This window comes from Melospiza georgiana, chromosome 29 (genome assembly GCF_028018845.1).
Source record: "Melospiza georgiana isolate bMelGeo1 chromosome 29, bMelGeo1.pri, whole genome shotgun sequence".
In the NCBI taxonomy this organism is placed as follows: Eukaryota; Metazoa; Chordata; class Aves; order Passeriformes; family Passerellidae; genus Melospiza; species Melospiza georgiana.
The window spans coordinates 1,721,074-1,738,230 of record NC_080458.1 but is presented as its reverse complement, the minus strand read 5'-3'; the positions used below and the strand labels follow the sequence as shown (position 1 = coordinate 1,738,230).

General features: G+C 51.3%; 1 protein-coding gene across 1 annotated transcript in view; it reads right to left on the bottom strand.

Moving 5' to 3' along the window:
* Positions 1-627: 627 nt before the first annotated feature.
* LOC131094397 (zinc finger protein 418-like) overlaps positions 628-17,157 on the bottom strand; it is a 206,275-nt gene continuing 189,745 nt past the window's right edge. The window contains exons 3-4 of the mRNA XM_058041990.1: positions 4,123-4,132; positions 628-1,256 (exon numbers count right to left, since the gene is read on the bottom strand). Of these exons, the coding sequence (XP_057897973.1) occupies positions 693-1,256; positions 4,123-4,132 (574 nt within the window). The 3' untranslated portion in view covers positions 628-692. The remainder of the gene's footprint in view (positions 1,257-4,122; positions 4,133-17,157) is intronic.

The window sequence follows — 17,157 nt, the reverse complement described above, 5'->3', positions numbered from 1 at the left end:
CCCTCCACTCCTGTTCCTGGGCACCAGAGGGAAGAGGTTCCCACAGCCCCAGCCAGGGACCCACTCCCAAGGCTGTTGCCATGGCCACCAGGGCTGGGACCAGCTGGGATGCTCGGTTTCCCGGCGCCAGGGTTCAGAAATGGGATTCCCCAATTTCCTGCCCCCGCTAAAACCGCGCTGCCCTCGCTGCCCTCCCGCCTTCCATGGAAAGCACAAAAGGCAAAGATCCCAGGCTGGGATAAGAACAATTTATTGGGAACAACAATGAGATAAGGAACAAACAGAAACTGAAATGATATTGATAACAGAAGGGATAAATGAAACAGTTTACTGGGAAAACTAATACATCAACAACAGGCTCTTCCTGGCCACAATTTCCCCTGTCTGGAAAGGACACCCTTCTCCTCAGGGAGAGACAGAGAGTCCCTTTCCTGCCCCTGGCAATGTTCTGATGTGCGAGTGAATGTAGTGACATGGCCATGGCCAGACTCTCATGTTCTTCCATCCCACATCATGTCTTTGGCAAGGGCAGGAAAAGGGACAGGTGTCTTTCCAGCATAGACCACAGGGAAACTGGTTCACCAGGGTTCTTCCCAATGTGGGTTCTTCCCAATGTGGGTTCTCCCATGGGGGATGAAGCTGGAGTGGTGCATGAAGCTGTTCCTGCATTTTTGGCATTTGCAGGGCTTCCCTTACTGGTGGCTCCGTTGGTGTCTGGTCAAGTGAGAGCTACTGGTGAAGCTTTTCTCACACTGGGGACACTCGTAGGGCCTCTCCCCTGTGTGGATGCGTCGGTGGGTGATGAGGGTGGAGTTGTGCTTGAAACCCTTCCCACAGTCGGGGCAGTGGAAGGGCCTCTCATCCGTGTGAATCCGGTCATGCAGGAGGAGATGGGAGCTTGTCTGAAACCTCTTCCCACATGTGGCGCACTGGTAGGGCCTCTCCCCAGTATGGATGCGCCGGTGCTTGATGAGGTTGGAGTTGTGCTTGAAGCCCTTCCCGCACTCAGGGCAGAGGAAGGGCCTCTCCTCGGTGTGAATCCGGTGGTGCTGGAGGAGATTTGAGCTGCTCTGAAACCTCTTCTGACACTGGGGACACTCGTAGGGCCTCTCTCCAGTATGGAGACGTTGGTGGGTCACAAGGTTGGATCTGTAGCTGAAGCCCTTCCCACACTCCCCACACTCGTAGGGCCATTCCCCAGTGTGGATCATCTGGTGGCTGATCAGGTGGGAGCTCCACCTAAATTTCTTCCCACACTGCAAGCACTTGTGGGAAGCTTTTTATGGACCACCAGCTCTGAACTCTGGCTGAAGGTCTGCCCACCTTCCTCGCTCAGGGTGGCTCTTTCTTCTTCAGAGCACCCTGGGCTGGGTTTGGAGCCCCTCCTCATGGGGGATTCCTGAGGTTTTTCTTCCCTGTTGGATTCTTGTGTGCTAGAATCACTCAAAACGGTCTCTTTCACGAGGTTCTGCCATGCAGATTTTTCCTCCCTGGCCTCCATCCTCAGTTCCTTCCCTGGGGAAGGAAGGACAAGGAGAGGATGGGATTTGGCTCCGTGCCAGAGGGAAGGGGAAGGAGATCCCTCCAGGGCATCCCCAGCAGGACAGGGCTGGCAGCAGAGTTGTCCTGCAGCCGGGGCCTGTGCTGGGCTGGGAGATGGAGCAGGAGAGAGGGGGAAATAGGAACTGACTTCCTCCTCACCTTTCTGGGTGTCCCGGGGCTCCTTCCTCTTCCTCACAGCCTCCTTCTCCATCCAATCAAGGTTTGGGAATGGAAAATCCTGGTTTGGGAAGAAAAAAAATGGTGCGCGCATTGTCTTTTGTACTGGTTTGAAGGCAAACCTGGGGAGGGTCTTAACCAGAATGACAATTTAAAAGAACACTAAGATCAAGGCAATGATACAGAAACACTGCCTTAAACTGACAAAGTCAGGATATAACCTGACACCCTGTTGGTCAGGGTGGTGGCAGCTGTCCCAGTAAATGGTGGCTGCAGTCCTGTTGGAGAGATGAAGGTGATTCTGTCGAAGCAGTGATCCTGTAGAAGGGTCTGGTCTTCCTTTGGAGGTCCAGTGGTGGTTATGGAGCTCTTGTCCTCTGGCAATCCAGTAGGCAAGCTGCTCCTGGTGTGGCAAGTCTCAGCTTATATCCAGGTAGGAATGCTTGGATCCTCCCCCTGGGCGGAGCATCCCACAATGGGAGGATGGAATTTTATCAGTCCTGCAGTGACACTCAATGGCCCATTCACAGAAGATATCTCCCCTGGAGGGTGTTATCACGGGTGAGTCATGGAAGAGATAAAGAACACTGCCCCACCTGTTTATAGCAGTTGCTGAAGGTGGGGATTGAAAACATGCACTTGGTTACATCTTGCATGGCAACCTGAAACAGTGGGGTAATCCCTGCTCAGGGCGTGAACACCATCCCCCTTACCCAAACTGGCTTAGGTGTAAAACCCCACCCTGGGAAGGCCACAGACACAGGGGACAATGTCACACTTACCCTGCCCCTGGGGAGGGCTCTTTTTCCTGTCATTCCCTTCCTGTCCCCCTTTTTCTTTCCCATTTACTGTTCAATAAAATTCATTTTGGGTTTGGTCTCATTGTCACCTTAATTGGGGCAGAGGAATCTAACACTTTTCTTAACCAGACTCACCAGACTGTGAAATTATTTTGGCACAGTGAGTTTAGGCACTGTTCTCTGACCCCAAGTGCCTTTGACAACAGCATGGTTCCCTCCTCTGAGGCGCTTGTGGTTCTCTCTGGAGGAGCTCTTTGAAACTGGGCTGCAGCTTCCTCTGAGTGACTTATGGGAGAACTGATGAGGTAAATTGCCTTTGTGGGCCTGGAGTGTAAAGAAAATATTTTGTTGTCCTTCTATTACAGCGACCTAAAGAAGGTCTTCAGGGTGAGAGAAGTGGACGAGAATCTTGCTTCATGATCAGAAGGCTGGATTTATTGATATATGATATATAATACATTATAACTATACTAAAAGGAATAAAGAGAAAAGTTGCAGAGGCTTGCTAAGCTAAGAATAGAAAGAAAAGAATTAATAACAAAGTTCTGTGTCCAGCAGAAAGCAAGGACCAACTCTCCCGTGAGTGGTCAGCAAATCCAAACACTCACAGAAGACCAATCACAGATGGTCCTGTTACATTCCACATCAGCAGATAATTATTGTTTGCATTTTTCTTCTGGGTCCTCAGCTTCCCAGAAAGGACAAGTCGTAAAACAGAGGATTTTATGAAAAAATGTCTGTGACATCCTTCCTTGAAATGTTTTTTAAAATCACAGGAGGAAAGGGAGCAAATGATACCAGCGAGACTGACAAGGTTCATTCACCCCATGGTGAGGAACATAACGCTGCTAAAAGTCCTACAAGAAGCTCAGCTCAAGTAGCTAAATTCCCAAATAACTCCTGAATTCCCATGCTTGAGTGCTTTGCGAAATGTGAGAATCATTTTTCTCTTCATCCCTGTCGCCTTTGTGACAGCTACAAAGAGTTTCCTTTCCTTTTTATGATGTCTATATTAGGCTGAATTCACACTTTTATCAGAATGTGCTAGCAGCTGAGCTGGAGCTGTGCAGGAACCAGTGGAACTTGAAATTGTCAAAAATTGCTTGTACAGTCAGTTTATTAATGTTTGGAATTTATTTGCATTTTCATCACATCTGACTTGTGGGAAAATCAAATATTCATCAAAGTGATTTATGCAGAGTCAAGTTTGATGTCTGCGAAATTATTTTGTCCAGTGCCCAGGGGATGCTCGAGGGGTCTCTGTGCCTCTCGCCCTGGGGGATGCTTGGCAGGGGTTTGGGGGGCTTGTCCCTGTCCCTGTCACCCCAGGGCATTCCCCCAGGAGTGTCCCTGTCCCTGTCACCTCAGGCCATTCCCCAGGGGGTCTCCATCATTTTCATCCAGGGAATGCCTGGGGGGTCTCCCTCCCTCTCATACCCTGTGCCAGGGGGATGCTCAGGGCTCTCTGTCCCTCTCAGCCCAGGGGATGCTCAGGGGGTCTCCATCCCTCTGGCCTCAGGCAATGCCTGTGCAGGGCTGGGGACCAGGGCCTCTGTGTCCCTCTCAGTGCTGAGGGTGCTCAGGGCTGGGGGGACTCTCCGACCTTCTCACACCTGGGGAGGCCGGGGGGGTCTCTGTCCCTCTCAGCACTGGTGTGACCCCACCCAAACATCATCGGGCTCAGAGGGACAGAGACACCCCCAAACCCCCAGAAGGGCTGAACCTGGGATTTGGTCTGGGGCTGAGGATTTAGGAAGGGGCTGGAATTGGGGCTGGGCTTGGAGTTGGGGCTGAGATTCAGATTAGCGATGGGATTGGGGTTAAGGCTAGACATGGGATTGGCTTTAGGGCTGGGATTGGGATTGGGTCTGGGGCTAGAGAGACTGGCACTGGGATGAGATTAAATACAGAACTATGAGTGTGTCTAAACATGGAGTGAGATTGAGACCAGGATCAGGGTCAGGTTTGGGACTGAGCTCACCCAGAGTGGGACAGGGAGAATGTTACGGTGGGAAGGTTTGGGGAAAATCCTTGTTTGGGGAAAAACAAGCTGTGAATGCCTTGCGTTGGGGATTCCTCCCACCCATGTCCATTTCTAGAAGTCACCTGATGTAAAAAATCAAGAGTGAATCAAAAAAGCCACCAGGAGTTTCCCATTTCCAGTCTCACCCCTCTTGGGTTATGGTTGGTCCCCCATCTCAGGGCTGGTGGGGATCCCATGGGTCCTGGGGATCCCCCCTCTCCAGGGTCCTGCTTTTGGATTTTGGGAGGTTCTGGGGTCCCAAGGTCCCCCTCTCCAGCCTCCTCTCAATCCAGCCACTTGGGGTTCCCCTTTCTTTCCACCACCCTGTCCTTGTTTAGGGCAAAATCGGTTGAAACCCTCCAAAAGGAGTTTCCTCTAGAATGCCGATTCATCAGCCCCACCCTCAGCCAGTCCCAGAAAATATTTCCGGGGAGAAAAGTGGAAAAAAACCTTATTCTACAGGCAAAGCATTTACCAGCACAAAAATTGAACAATATTAAGCAATAAAATCTCCTGCTGCTCCAAAGTAGATGACAAACTCCGAAAGTCCCTCCTTGGGTTGTAGCTCCGTGCACTCAGTGTCTTATCAGTCTCTTATCAGTCTCTTTTCAGTCCCTCCAGCACTGGAACTGCCTCGGCCCAGGCTCAGCCAGGTGGGCCACAGGTGCGAGCTGCCGGTGGTGTTCTGGCTGTTCAGTGCAGAGCAGATTTAAACAGCTCCAAAGAAAAAGAAAAACCACAGTCCAGGGAACTTCTCTGCCTCAGCGAGCTAAAAACTAACTAAAAGCAAAGGACAGCTCTGTCCTGCTCTCTGTCCATCCAGCAGCTGGAATGTGGAGGAGTGAGTGCAGTGTATGAAAACAAACTACTGCTCTTCCTCCTCCCCTTCGCTCTCAGAACCAGCCTTAAAGGCACAGAACTCATTTCTGGGCTAAACAGACCGATGGGGGTACGAGCATCATGAAGTCATCCCAGGACACCCCTGTCAGGGTCAGGGGCTCCCGTCCCCGCCTCATCTCCGGTCTGCCGGGGGTCCCCCAGCTCCGGTATCGCCCCTTCCCCTCTCCCCGCCCCGGGGGTCCCCCGTTCCACAGCCCAGGCTCTCACGGGGATCCCCAAAACCAATGTCCCGCCCTGTCGGTACCGGGCCATCCCCACGTGGACCCCTGGAACCCTCCCGAGGGGCGATCGCGGCTGCTCTCCCCCCGAAAAAGCTCCTCTTGGGGAGCCCGGAGATATCCGGGGCTCGAGTCCGGGATCTGCCGGCTCCGAACACTCTCCAAAAATCCTCCCGGAGACCCCGGGCTGGAGCCGGGGCGAGCTCGGCCTCCGCCCTCACCTGCGGCTCGGGGCTGGGGGCGATGCTCCCGGGGCAGGGGGTGCTGCAGGCTCGGCGTGCGGGCGCTGCGAGCGCCGCGATTCTCCCGCTCCTGCTCCTCCTCTCCCTCCTCTTCCTCCGCATTTCCTCCGCTCCCAGCCCGGACCCCCCTTTCCCTCCCCTCTGCCCCGCGGCCCCGCAGCGCCGGCTGCTGGGTGGGGGAGCCCCCGATCGGCCCCAGGGCTGGGCAGGGCGCTCGGGGACCCCCCCGGGCGGATCCGTCCCCCGGCCCGAGCCCCAAATTCCGCTCCGGGGCCGCCGGGCTCTGCGGGCCCGCCTGGCAACCGGTGAGTCATCAGAGAAAAATGCTCTGGTTGGCTGGAAATTGTTTAGCGCGTCCTCTGATTGGCTGGAATTGTAAAAGGCGCTACGCCCTGCGGGTGTGCCTAGGAGCTGCGGAGTCCGGGCGGGAGCCTTTTCCTGTTTCTTTCTGGTCTCTGAATCCTCTTTCCTTTTTCTTTCTCTCTTTGAGACCTCTTCCCGCTTTCTTTCTCTCTCTTTCTCCTCCCCATTTCTTGTTCCGTTCAGTCCACGCTCAATAATCGTCGGTTGCTTTCCCACGCTTTCATTCGCTCCTTCACTGGGGCAGAGGCGTCTCTCCCTCGCGGGGTCGTAATCCATGGACAGGGTCCCTTTCCACCCCAGTCCCTGGAAAATGTCCATCAAAGCTACCTTTGCTGTGTGCTCTGGGAGCCCACAGAGCTGCTGGATCTTCTCCCCTTGGGAGAGAAGCTCCTTGGGAGGCACGGCAGGAGCAGCACCCTGGGAGCCTCGGGAATGCCCCTCTGGGATCCACGGCACACACTGCCAGGGTCTGGAATTCCAGTTCTCAGCTATGAAATATGTTCCTGCCCTTGAGGGCAAAGCTGTCAAGAAGGAGCCAAAAGCCAAGTGGAACAAGATCTTACAGTGGCATTTCACTGCGAGCCTTCATAACTTCCCCCATGGTTGTTGTAGCTCCTGAATTGGGAATTAAATCCGGGCACGGTCTTTGGTGTGAGCTGCCCTGGGTCAAGGGAGACACTGAGAGAGAAACAGCAGGGAAAGAGAGGCAGGAGAGAAAAGAGGGCACAAACACAATCAGGTGAGAAGGTGGCACTCTAAAAACAGACCAGAACTGACTGAAAAGGAATATAACAGAAAGGCATAATTTTGCACCTTTTTTTTACTATCAAAATACAATTTCTTCCCCTTCTCACAAACCTCTTGCCAGTGTCATTCACCAGGGCTGTCAGAAAGTCCTTCATTCTGGGTGGATGTTCCAGGCTGCAGCCACAAACAAACAGGGAATGGGGATTTTCCTGCTCCTGGGGAGTTTGACATCCTCAGCTGAGGAGAGGAGGAGACACCAGAAGGAAAGGGCAGCTGGACTTCACCCTTCCACAGGAAAAACTGGGCGGGGGAATCTCTCATCCTGTCTGCTGCTGCTCCCACAGGGATGTGAGGGCTGATCCCAGAGCTCCAGGGGTCACAGTCAGGGCTGCCCTCAGGAAATGCTTGCCTGGTATTGAGGGGCAGCATGGGAGCACCTGGATCTTGGGGCACCCAGCTGCCCCTCATGTTTGGAGGTGCCTGAGGAGGGCTGGGACAACGCCAGGGACATCCTGCAGTGACATCCCCCCTGTCCTGCTCTGGGTGAGCTCAGTCCCAAACCTGACCCTGATCCTGGTCTCAATCTCACTCCATGTTTAGACACACTCACAGTTCTGTATTTAATCACATCCCAGTGCCAGACTTGTCTAGCCCCAGACCCAATCCCAACTCCAGCCCTAAAGCCAATCCCATGTCCAGCCTTAACCCCAATCGCATCGCTAATCCAAATCTCAGCCCCAACTCCAAGCCCAGCCCCAATTCCAGCCCCTTCCTAAATCCTCAGCCCCAAACCAAATCCCAGGTTAAGCCCTTCTGGGGCTTTGGGTGTGTCTCTGTCCCTCTGACCCCGATGATGTTTGGGTGGGGTCACAGCAGGGCTGAGAGGGACAGAGACCTTCCCCCCCAGGCCTCCCAAGTGTGAGAAGGTCAGAGAGCCCCCCCAGCCCCGAGCACCCTCAGTGGTGAGAGGGACACAGAGTGCCTGGTGCCCAGACTTACACAGGCATTCCCTGAGGCCAGAGGGATGGAGACCCCCGAGCATCCCCCAGGGTGAGGGGACAGAGACCCCCGAGCATCCCCTGGGCTGAGAGGGACAGAGACTGCCCCAGACATCCCCTGGCACAGGGTATGAGAGGGAGGGAGAACCCCCAAGCATTCCCTGGGTGAAAATGATGGAGACCCCCTGGGGAATGCCCTGGGGTGACAGGGACAGGAAAAACACCCCCAAACCCCTCCCAAGCATCCCCCAGGACGAGAGGCACAGAGACCCCTTGAGCATCCTCTGGGCACTGGACAAAATAACCTTGGCAGAAATCAAATTTGACTCTGCATAAATCACTTTGATGAATATATCCTCTTCCCACAAGTAACTTGTGATGAAAGCGCAAACAAATCCCAAACATGAATAAACTGACAATCCAAGCAGTGATGTGGCAATTCCAATATTCATTGCTTCCTGCACAGCTCCAGCTCAGCTGCTGGCAGGTTCCGATAAAAGGAAAGTGGAAATTTGGCCCAATACAGATTATGAAAAGGAAGGGAAAGCTCTGTGATGCTGTCACAAAGACACAGAGAAAAATGATTGTCACATTTGGTAAAGCCCCCAAGCCTGGGAATTCAGGACTTACTCAGAAATTTAGCTACTTGAGCTGGGCTTCTTGTGGGACTTTTAGCCGCCTTGTGTTCCTCATCATGGGGTGAATGAACCTTGTCAGTCTCACTGGTAACATTTGCTCCGTTTCCTCCAGTGATTTTAACAACTTTATAAGGAAAGACAGCAAATTATTTTCTTTACACTGGCCACCCATAAAAGCCATTTTCGTCATCATTTCTCCCATAAAGAAATAAAGCTTTTATAAGCTCCATAAGCTCCCCAGGAGGAAGGAGGGACTGTGTCCAAGTTTGCAAGAGTTCTTCCAGAAAGAACAACAACGTCCTCAGTGGAGGGAACCATGCTGTTGTCAAAGGCACTTGGGGTCGGAGAACAGTGCCTAAACTCACTGTGCCAAAATAATATGGCAATATTGTGAAGAAAATTGTTAGAGAGATGCATCTGCCCCAATTAAGGTGCTAACAAGACCAAATCCAAAATGGATTTGATTGAACAGTAAATGTGAGGTAGAAAGATGGGAAGAAAGAGAAAAGATGAGAGAGCAAGGGAGTGACAAGGGACAGAGACCTCCCCTAGAGCAGGCAAGTGTGATGTTGCCTCCTCTGTGTGTGTGGCCTTCCCAGGGTGGGGGTTTTACACTTGAGCCAGTTTGGGTAAGGGGGTGGTGTTTACCCCCTGAGCAGGGATTACCCCACTGTGTCAGGTTGCAATGTAAGATCTAACCAAATGCATGTTTTCAATCCCCATCTTCATCAACTGCTATAAACAGGTGGGGAAATGTTCTTTATCTCTTCCATGATTCACCCCTGATAATGCCCTCCAGGGGAGATATCTTCTGTGAATGGGCCATTGAGTGTCACTGCAGGACTGATAAAATTCCATCCTCCCATTGTGGGATGCTCTGCCCTGGGGAGGATCCAAGCATTCCCACCTGGATATAAGCTGAGGATTTCAACAGCAGGAGAAGCTCACCTTGCCTACTGGATTCCCAGAGGACAAGAGCTCCATAACCACTACTGTACCTTCAGAGGAAGACCAGAACCTTCTTCAGGATCACTGCTTCGACAGAATCACCTTCATCACTCCAACAGGACTGCAGCCACCATTTATTGGGACTGCAGCCACCACCCTGACCAACAGGGTGTCAGGTTATATCCTGACTCTGTCAGTTTAAGGCAGTGTTTCTGTACCATTGCCTTGATCTAAATTTTGGTTTTGAATTGCAATTCTGGCTTAGACCCTCCCCCAGGTTTGCCTTCAAACCAGTAAAAAACTCAATGCGCTCATCCCTTGGTATTCTCCCAAAACAGGATTTTCCATCCCCAAACTTTTGCCAGATGGGTAAGGAGGCTGTGAGGAACAGGAAGGATCCCCTGGACACCCAGGATGGTGAGGAGGAAGTCAGTGCTCCTTTCCTCCTCTCTCCTGCTCCATCTCCCAGCCCAGCATGGCCCCCAGCTGCAGGACAGCCCTGCTACCAATACCGTCCTTCTGGTGATGCACTGCGGGGATCTCCTTCTCCTTCCCTCTGGCACGGAGGCAAATCCCATCCTCTCCTTATCCTTCCTCCCCCAGACCAGAAGCTGAGGATTTGGACCAGAGAGGATAAATCCCCACAGCAGAACCTCACGGAAAAGGCCGTTATGAGTGACTCCAGGGCACAGGAATCCAACGGGGAGGAAAATCCCCAGAGATCCCACAGGAGGAGGGGCTGCAAACCCAGTCCAGGATGCTCTGTGGAGGAAAGACCCTCCCTGAGCCAGGAAGGTGGACAGAGCTTCAGACAGAGCTCAGAGCTGGTGGTCCATGAGGAGCTTAATGATGGGGAGAAGTGCTACAAGTGCTTGGAGTGTGGGAAGAACTTCAGGCAGAGCAGCACCCTGATCAGCCACCAGATGATCCACACGGGGGAATGGACCTATGAGTGTGGGGAATGTGGGAAGGGCTTCAGCTGCAGCTCCACCCTTGTGACCCACCAACGCATCCACACTGGGGAGAAGCCCTACGAGCGTCCCGAGTGCCAGAAGAGGTTTCACATCAGCTCCAATCTCCTCAGGCCCCACCCTATTCACACACAGGAGAGGCCCTTCCTCTGCCCTGAGTGCGGGAAGGGCTTCAAGCGCAACTCCCTCCTCATCAGGCACAAGCGCATCCACACTGGGGAGAGGCCCTACAAGTGTCCCCTGTGTGGGAAGAGGTTTCAGACCAGCTCAAATTTCCTCCTGCATGAGCGGATTCACACTGGCAAGAGGCACATTCCGCTGTCCTGACTGTGGAAAGGGCTTCAAGCAAAACTTCACCCTCATCAGGCACTGGCACATCCACACTGGGGAGAGGCCATATCAGCGTTCCCAGTGTGGGAAGAGCTTCACCCAGAGCTCTGACTTGACCGCACACCAACGGAAGCACCAGTAAGGGAAGCCCTGCAACTGCCCTCACTGCAGAAGGGCTTCATGCCCAGTTCCAGCTTTATCCCCCATTGGAAGACCCATATTGGGAAGAGCCCTGGGGATCCATTTTCCCTGTTATCCATGCTGGGAAGACACCTGACCCTTGTCCTGCCCCTCCCAGTGACAAGATGTGGGATTGACGAACATGAGGGTCTGGCCATGGCCCTGTCAATACATTCACTCCCACCTCAGGTCATTGCCAGGGCAGTAAAGGGACCTTCTCTCTCCCTGAGGAGAAGGGTGTCCTTTCCAGGAAGGAGGAAATACGTAGCCAGGCAGATCCAGTCAGTTATGGTATAGTTTTCCCTGTGAACAGTTTTATTTATCCCTTCTGTTATCAACATTGTTTCTGTTCCATTTGTTCCTTATCTCGTTGGTGTTCCCAATAAATTGTGCTTATCCCAGCCCGGGATCTTTGCCTTTTGTGCTTTCCAGGGGAGGCAGGATGGCAGCGAGGGCAGTGCGGTTTTATTGGGAACAGGAAATTGGGGAATCCCATCCCTGAACCCCGGCCCGTGGAAACCGAGCATCCCAGCTGGTCCCAGCCCTGGTGGCCATGGCAGCAGCCTTGGGAGTGGGTCCCTGGCGGGGCCTTAGGGAACCTCTTCCCTCTGGTGCCCAGGGACAGGAGTGGAGGGAACGGCTGCAGCTGAGTCAGGGCAGGCTCAGGTTGGATGTCAAGAAAAGGTTTTTGCCCAGAGGCTGCTGGGGCCCTGCTCAGGCTCCCCAGGGAAGGGTCCCAGCTCCAGGGCTCTCTGAGCTCCAGCAGCATTTGGACAGCGCTGCCAGGCCCAGGCTGGCATTGTTGGGGTGTCCTGTGCAGGGCCAGCAGTTGGACTGGAGAATCCTCATGGTTCCCTCCCAGCTCAGCCAATTCTGTGGTTCTGGGATCCCATGAGCCTGGGGATGGGGCTGCCAATGGTTGCCATGGCAACCAGCTCTGGCTTCAGGCCTGAGCTGGTTTCCATGGCAACTACCCCTGGCATGGGGTCTCCATGGAGCTGCCGAGGGACTGAGCATAGCAACAGGGCCTGGTGATGGTTGCCATGGAAACTGACCATAGCAACAGGGGCCTGGTGATGGTTGCCATAGAAACTGACCATAGAGACTTGGTCCTGGTGATGGTTCCCTGCTAAGGATCAGATTTGTCACAGGCCCTCAGAGGGGTTCCATGGGGACTTTCCAAGAGTGTCCAGGCTGTTCAGGAGCTGGAATGTCACACACAGAGACAGGGGCTCCTGTCTCAACAACAGGAGCCTCCTCCAGGCCCATGGCCCCTGCATGACCCCAGCGTGAGGGAGGGCTCTGAGGCACAGCGGATGCTGGCAGGAGGGGCTGCTCCGGCCAGCTGGGGGCCTCTGAGAAATGCCCAAAGCCTTGTGCTCTCTGCAGCTGGCCAAGGACAGCAGCAGGGCTGAACGGTTCGTGTGGCACAGCCAGCCCGAGCTCTGCAGCCCTCAGGGCCCCATGGGAGAGGCGGCCCTCAGGGATGGGACCGGGAGTATGGGACTGGGACCAATACTGAGATCAGGAATGGTTACAGGGACAGGAAATACGGGACTGGAGACAAGGACATGAATGGGGACAGGGACCAGGAGTAGGACCAGGAATATGGGAGAGGGACCTGGAATGGGACCAGGAATGGGAATATGGGAACGGGACAGGGAATACAGGAATGGAAATCTCAGAGGAGCATTGGGACCAGCATTAAGAACAGGACAGGCAATGTGGGACAGAAACAGGAATTGAGACCAGGAGTGGAATTCACACTGGGATGGGAGCATAACATGTCCCAGAGCAGGGTGACATGGGAACTGGTGGGCTAGAGGGGGGTGAAAACAGGGAGAGAGGGATCCTGCACAGGGGACACCGGGAACTGAGATGGGGGGACATGGGGACAGTCCTGGGCCAGGGGCTCCTTGATCAGCTGCCCCAGAACCTCCACCGGGGTCTCCCAGTGCAGCTGGAGCTGCTCGGCCTGGGGTGCCCAAAGGCCTGAGCAACCCTCAAGTCCCTCCCAGGAATCCTCAGCTCCCTCAAACCCAGTATCTCCCACATCCCCTGCAAGATTCCCGCATGTCCCCATCCTTGCCTTAGTTCAACATCTTTATTTTTACCCAGTTTTTGGGTTTTTTGAAAGGCCAAAGAGAAATTAAAAGACAATCAAGGGTACAGGGAGCCAGAAAGAACTGGAGCCCCCCAGGCAGATGTTGTCCCAAAATGGATCACTAGCACCGAGGATCACCGGGGCTCTTCCCACCTCGGGTCACTGGGGATCATCCAGCGTGGACTGTCCCATGGGGGATGGAGCTGGAGAAGTGCACGGAGCTCTTCCCGCACTCAGGGCACTCACAGGGCTGCCCTTAGTGGTGCCTCCATTTGGCTGGGTCAAGGCTGAGCTCTGGCAGAAGCTCTTCCCACACTTGGGACACTCATGGGCCTGTGACATCACAAGGAGCAGAGATGGATGTCAGGCACCCACCAAAGCTGCTCTCTCATTCCCCTCCAGAGATGGAGAGGAGAGAGAAAATATAATGAAGTTTTCATGGATTGAGTTAAGGACTGGGACAGATCACTCAGCAAATGCCATCATGGGCAAAACTGTTCAAAATTAGAGACATTAGTTGAATTTATTGCTATCAATCAGAGCAGGATAGTGAGAAGTAAAATAAAGCTTCACAAACACCTTCTGCCCATCCCTCCCTTCTTCCCAGCTCTGCCTCCTCCCCCAGTAGGTGCAGGCAGACAGGCATGGGGTTCTGCTCAGTTCATTCCTGTTGTTTCTCCTGCTGCTCAAGGAGAGGAGTCGTTCCCCTGCTGCACCATGGGGTCCCTGCTGGAGACACTTCTCCATGAACTTCTCCAAGGTGAGCTCATCTCAGGGACAGCAGCTCTTCACAAACTGCTGCAGCGTGCCTCACTCTCCCATGGGCTCACATGGAAGGACCCTGCTCCAGCATGGGCTCCTCTCTCCATGGCTTTGCAGGCCCCTGCCTGGTCCCTGCTCCAGCACAGGTTTCTCATGGGCTCCCAGCCCCTACTCAGGCCCGCCCGGCTCCAGCACGGGCTCCTCCAGGTGCTGCAGGTGCATCTCTGCTCTCCGGACCCTCCATGGGCTGCAGGGGCCCAGCTGCCTCCCCAGGGACTGCCCAGGGAATCTCAGGGCAATCAGCTCCAGCCACTGGAGCAGCTCCTGCCCCTCCTGCTGCCCATCCTGCCCTGGGCTGTGCAGAGTTGTTCCTCTCAGTGTTCTCACCCTGCTCTTCCCTGCTCATACTCACACCTACACCATCACCCATTTCCTGAAATCTCTCACCCCAAAGGTGTCACCACCCTTTCCAACTGGCCCAGCCTTGGCCAGCGGCCGCTCCATCCTGGAGCTGGTTGGAATTGACTCTGTGGGACACAGAGGAGCAGCTGCTTCCAGCAGCCTCTCACAGAAGGCACTCCTAGAGCTCCCCTTACCAAAACCTGGCCATGCAAACCAGGCCAAGTATAGCATGGCAGGGTTTTTATTACCATTATTAATTCTTCTTATTGCTATTGTGACTATTATTGCTATTAACATTAAGCTATTATTTTTATTACTAATAATATTTTTTAGTATTTTTTACTCTGTAAATAGTGGCTATAGTAGGACTCAAAACAAAAGTTCTTCATTGCAAGTAGAAGTTATAATTCTGTCAGCCTCTTGCCCTGCCCTGTTCTGTGTCATTGCTGTGTGTGAAGCTGCTGCTGCCCAGGCTCCCCATTTCCCTGGTTTGGGAAATTCCATGGCATTGCTCACATGTCAGAAAGAGAGGGCTCATTCCAATCAAATGCATTGCCTGAGATCTTCTAGTCCCAGTGTTGGAAGCTTGTTTTCCAATGTTGTTGGCTTTCTCAGCTTCTGTCAACATTCGTGATTTTATAACAAAATGTTCTGGGATGTGATTTTGCAAGATTCTCTAATCAGATTTCAGCTTTGCTCTTGGATTCCTGGATGGTGTGTCAGAGCTGAAGGCAGCCGTTTGGGTGGGAAGCCTTCAGTGGGAGCTGGGGTTGCCTCAGCAGTAGCTGATTGTGCCCATGTGTGAAAAACGCCAATCACTTGTTTTTAAAATTTTTAAAAGTTTAATGGTAATAAAATGGTTAAAAAGAATAGTGACACAATTAGAGTAATAACAATTTGGACAAATTGAATTAGGACAATATGAGATAATAAAAGCAAAGAGTTATGGACATCCAGGTACCTTTTTCTGGGCAGGACAAGCCCGAGAAAGGACCCCCGTTAACAAAGGATTAACCCTTAAAAACAATAGCCCGTTGCATATTCATACATGATGCATAAATTCCATTCAAACACAGGATTCTGTCTGGTCAGTGTCAGCTTCTTCCTTCTAATCCTAACAGCGCCTTCGAGGCGGGAAGAAGTTCATTTCTTCTGATAAGAGAGCAATAAATTCTTTTTCTCTGAAAGATCTAGGTGTCCTGGAGCTGCTATCTCACTGCAAGTCCTTTCTTTTAAACAAAGCATCTTACATAGCATAGTTTCTATTTTAACAATTTTTAGAACCTAAAACTATATTTAACGCAGTACTTAAGAAAATTCATTCAGCATTGCTTTCTAACACAACACATAAAACATTCATTTTAATATTTGCAAAAAGCCAATCATAAAATACATGAATTTTTCACAACTCCCACTCTTATTCTTTGTAAATAATTTGGCTTGAGCAATATTTCTTATCTATTTGTATCTTCTGGCCTATGCTGGCAAAATAAAACAGGGGATTACACAAGGAAGAAATACAAAAACATTTGTAACACAAAATGAAAGATCTTAATTTCTTCTAATACATTACCTCACCAGCTAGATTTAACATTGTTTTCTAATTTTTGGGTTGGTACCTGGGTTATTATATGCATATAAATTTTTCTTCTTTGATTTCTTTTGCTTTTGCTAGAATGACTTTTCTGTGGTCATCAATTTTCAACAATCTGATATATTGAACTTTCCACAAACACCCCCTTCTTTGGCCAATAAATAGTCCAAAGCCAACCTATTTTGATACTCTACAGTTTTTGTTTGGCTTAACTGGCTTAATATTAGCTCTAATGCTTGGGCAGCCTTATTTGCTACCATTTCTGTAACTGCTTGGAGTCTTGTAATACGACTCAACAGATAATTTGGAGTCAATACAGAGTTAGATTGCTGTGCTGGTTTCACCTTTTTGTTTATTATTTGTTTTTTTACCAAATCTTGAACTGTATCTTCAAGATTAAATTTAAAACAAATCCATCTCTCTCCTTTTGGACATTCAATTCCAAATCTATTACCACTTTTTCTTAAATTTCTTGTAATCCAATAATTTACTCTGTTTTGCCTACAGGTTCCTAATTTGGATGGGTTATAACAGTTGCTGTTGACATAGGTGTGTGTAATAAAAGAGGAACTTTGGTTTCTTTCTATGTGATGCTTTCTGTAGCATTTTTGACACAATCTTGCTCGTATCCCAAAAGGGAAAAGACAACAAATGAGTGCCAGAAACAGGAATAACAGAGGGCCAGTATGGCTTATACTCCCACCTCCCATGCCTGTGAGGCTGCAACCCACAGCAGGTGTATTTGATCTTCTCAGTGCCGAAATACAGAGGCCAATTTGGTCTTGCCCTCTATTTTCTTGTTACTTTCTCTTAACTAATTTCTAGGCAAATTGTTTTTGACGCCCTTTAACTGTGGTCTCTTACTGTTCCTCAGGTATCTCTCATTCAACAGGCACTAATAATTCCCATCCACAAAACAAAGTTATTGCTTTAACACTTTTTGCAATAAGAGCATAAATTTTGTGAACTACAATACTAATTACTCTCTCAATATAAGCATTTACTTATAACCCAGCTAGCATGTCTAGTATTGGAATGAATCAAATGAAGCTTACTAATGGAAATGGTAATTCCCCTTTCCCCTGTACAATTCTCAGGCTAAGGTCAGAATACAAAAACATTCCTGATCTTTCTATCTGAAGTATTCCTCCCCCAAGGAGATGTTTTATTCAGGCAGTGCTCAAAACCAGTGATATAAGTGTTATCTTATTTCTAAAT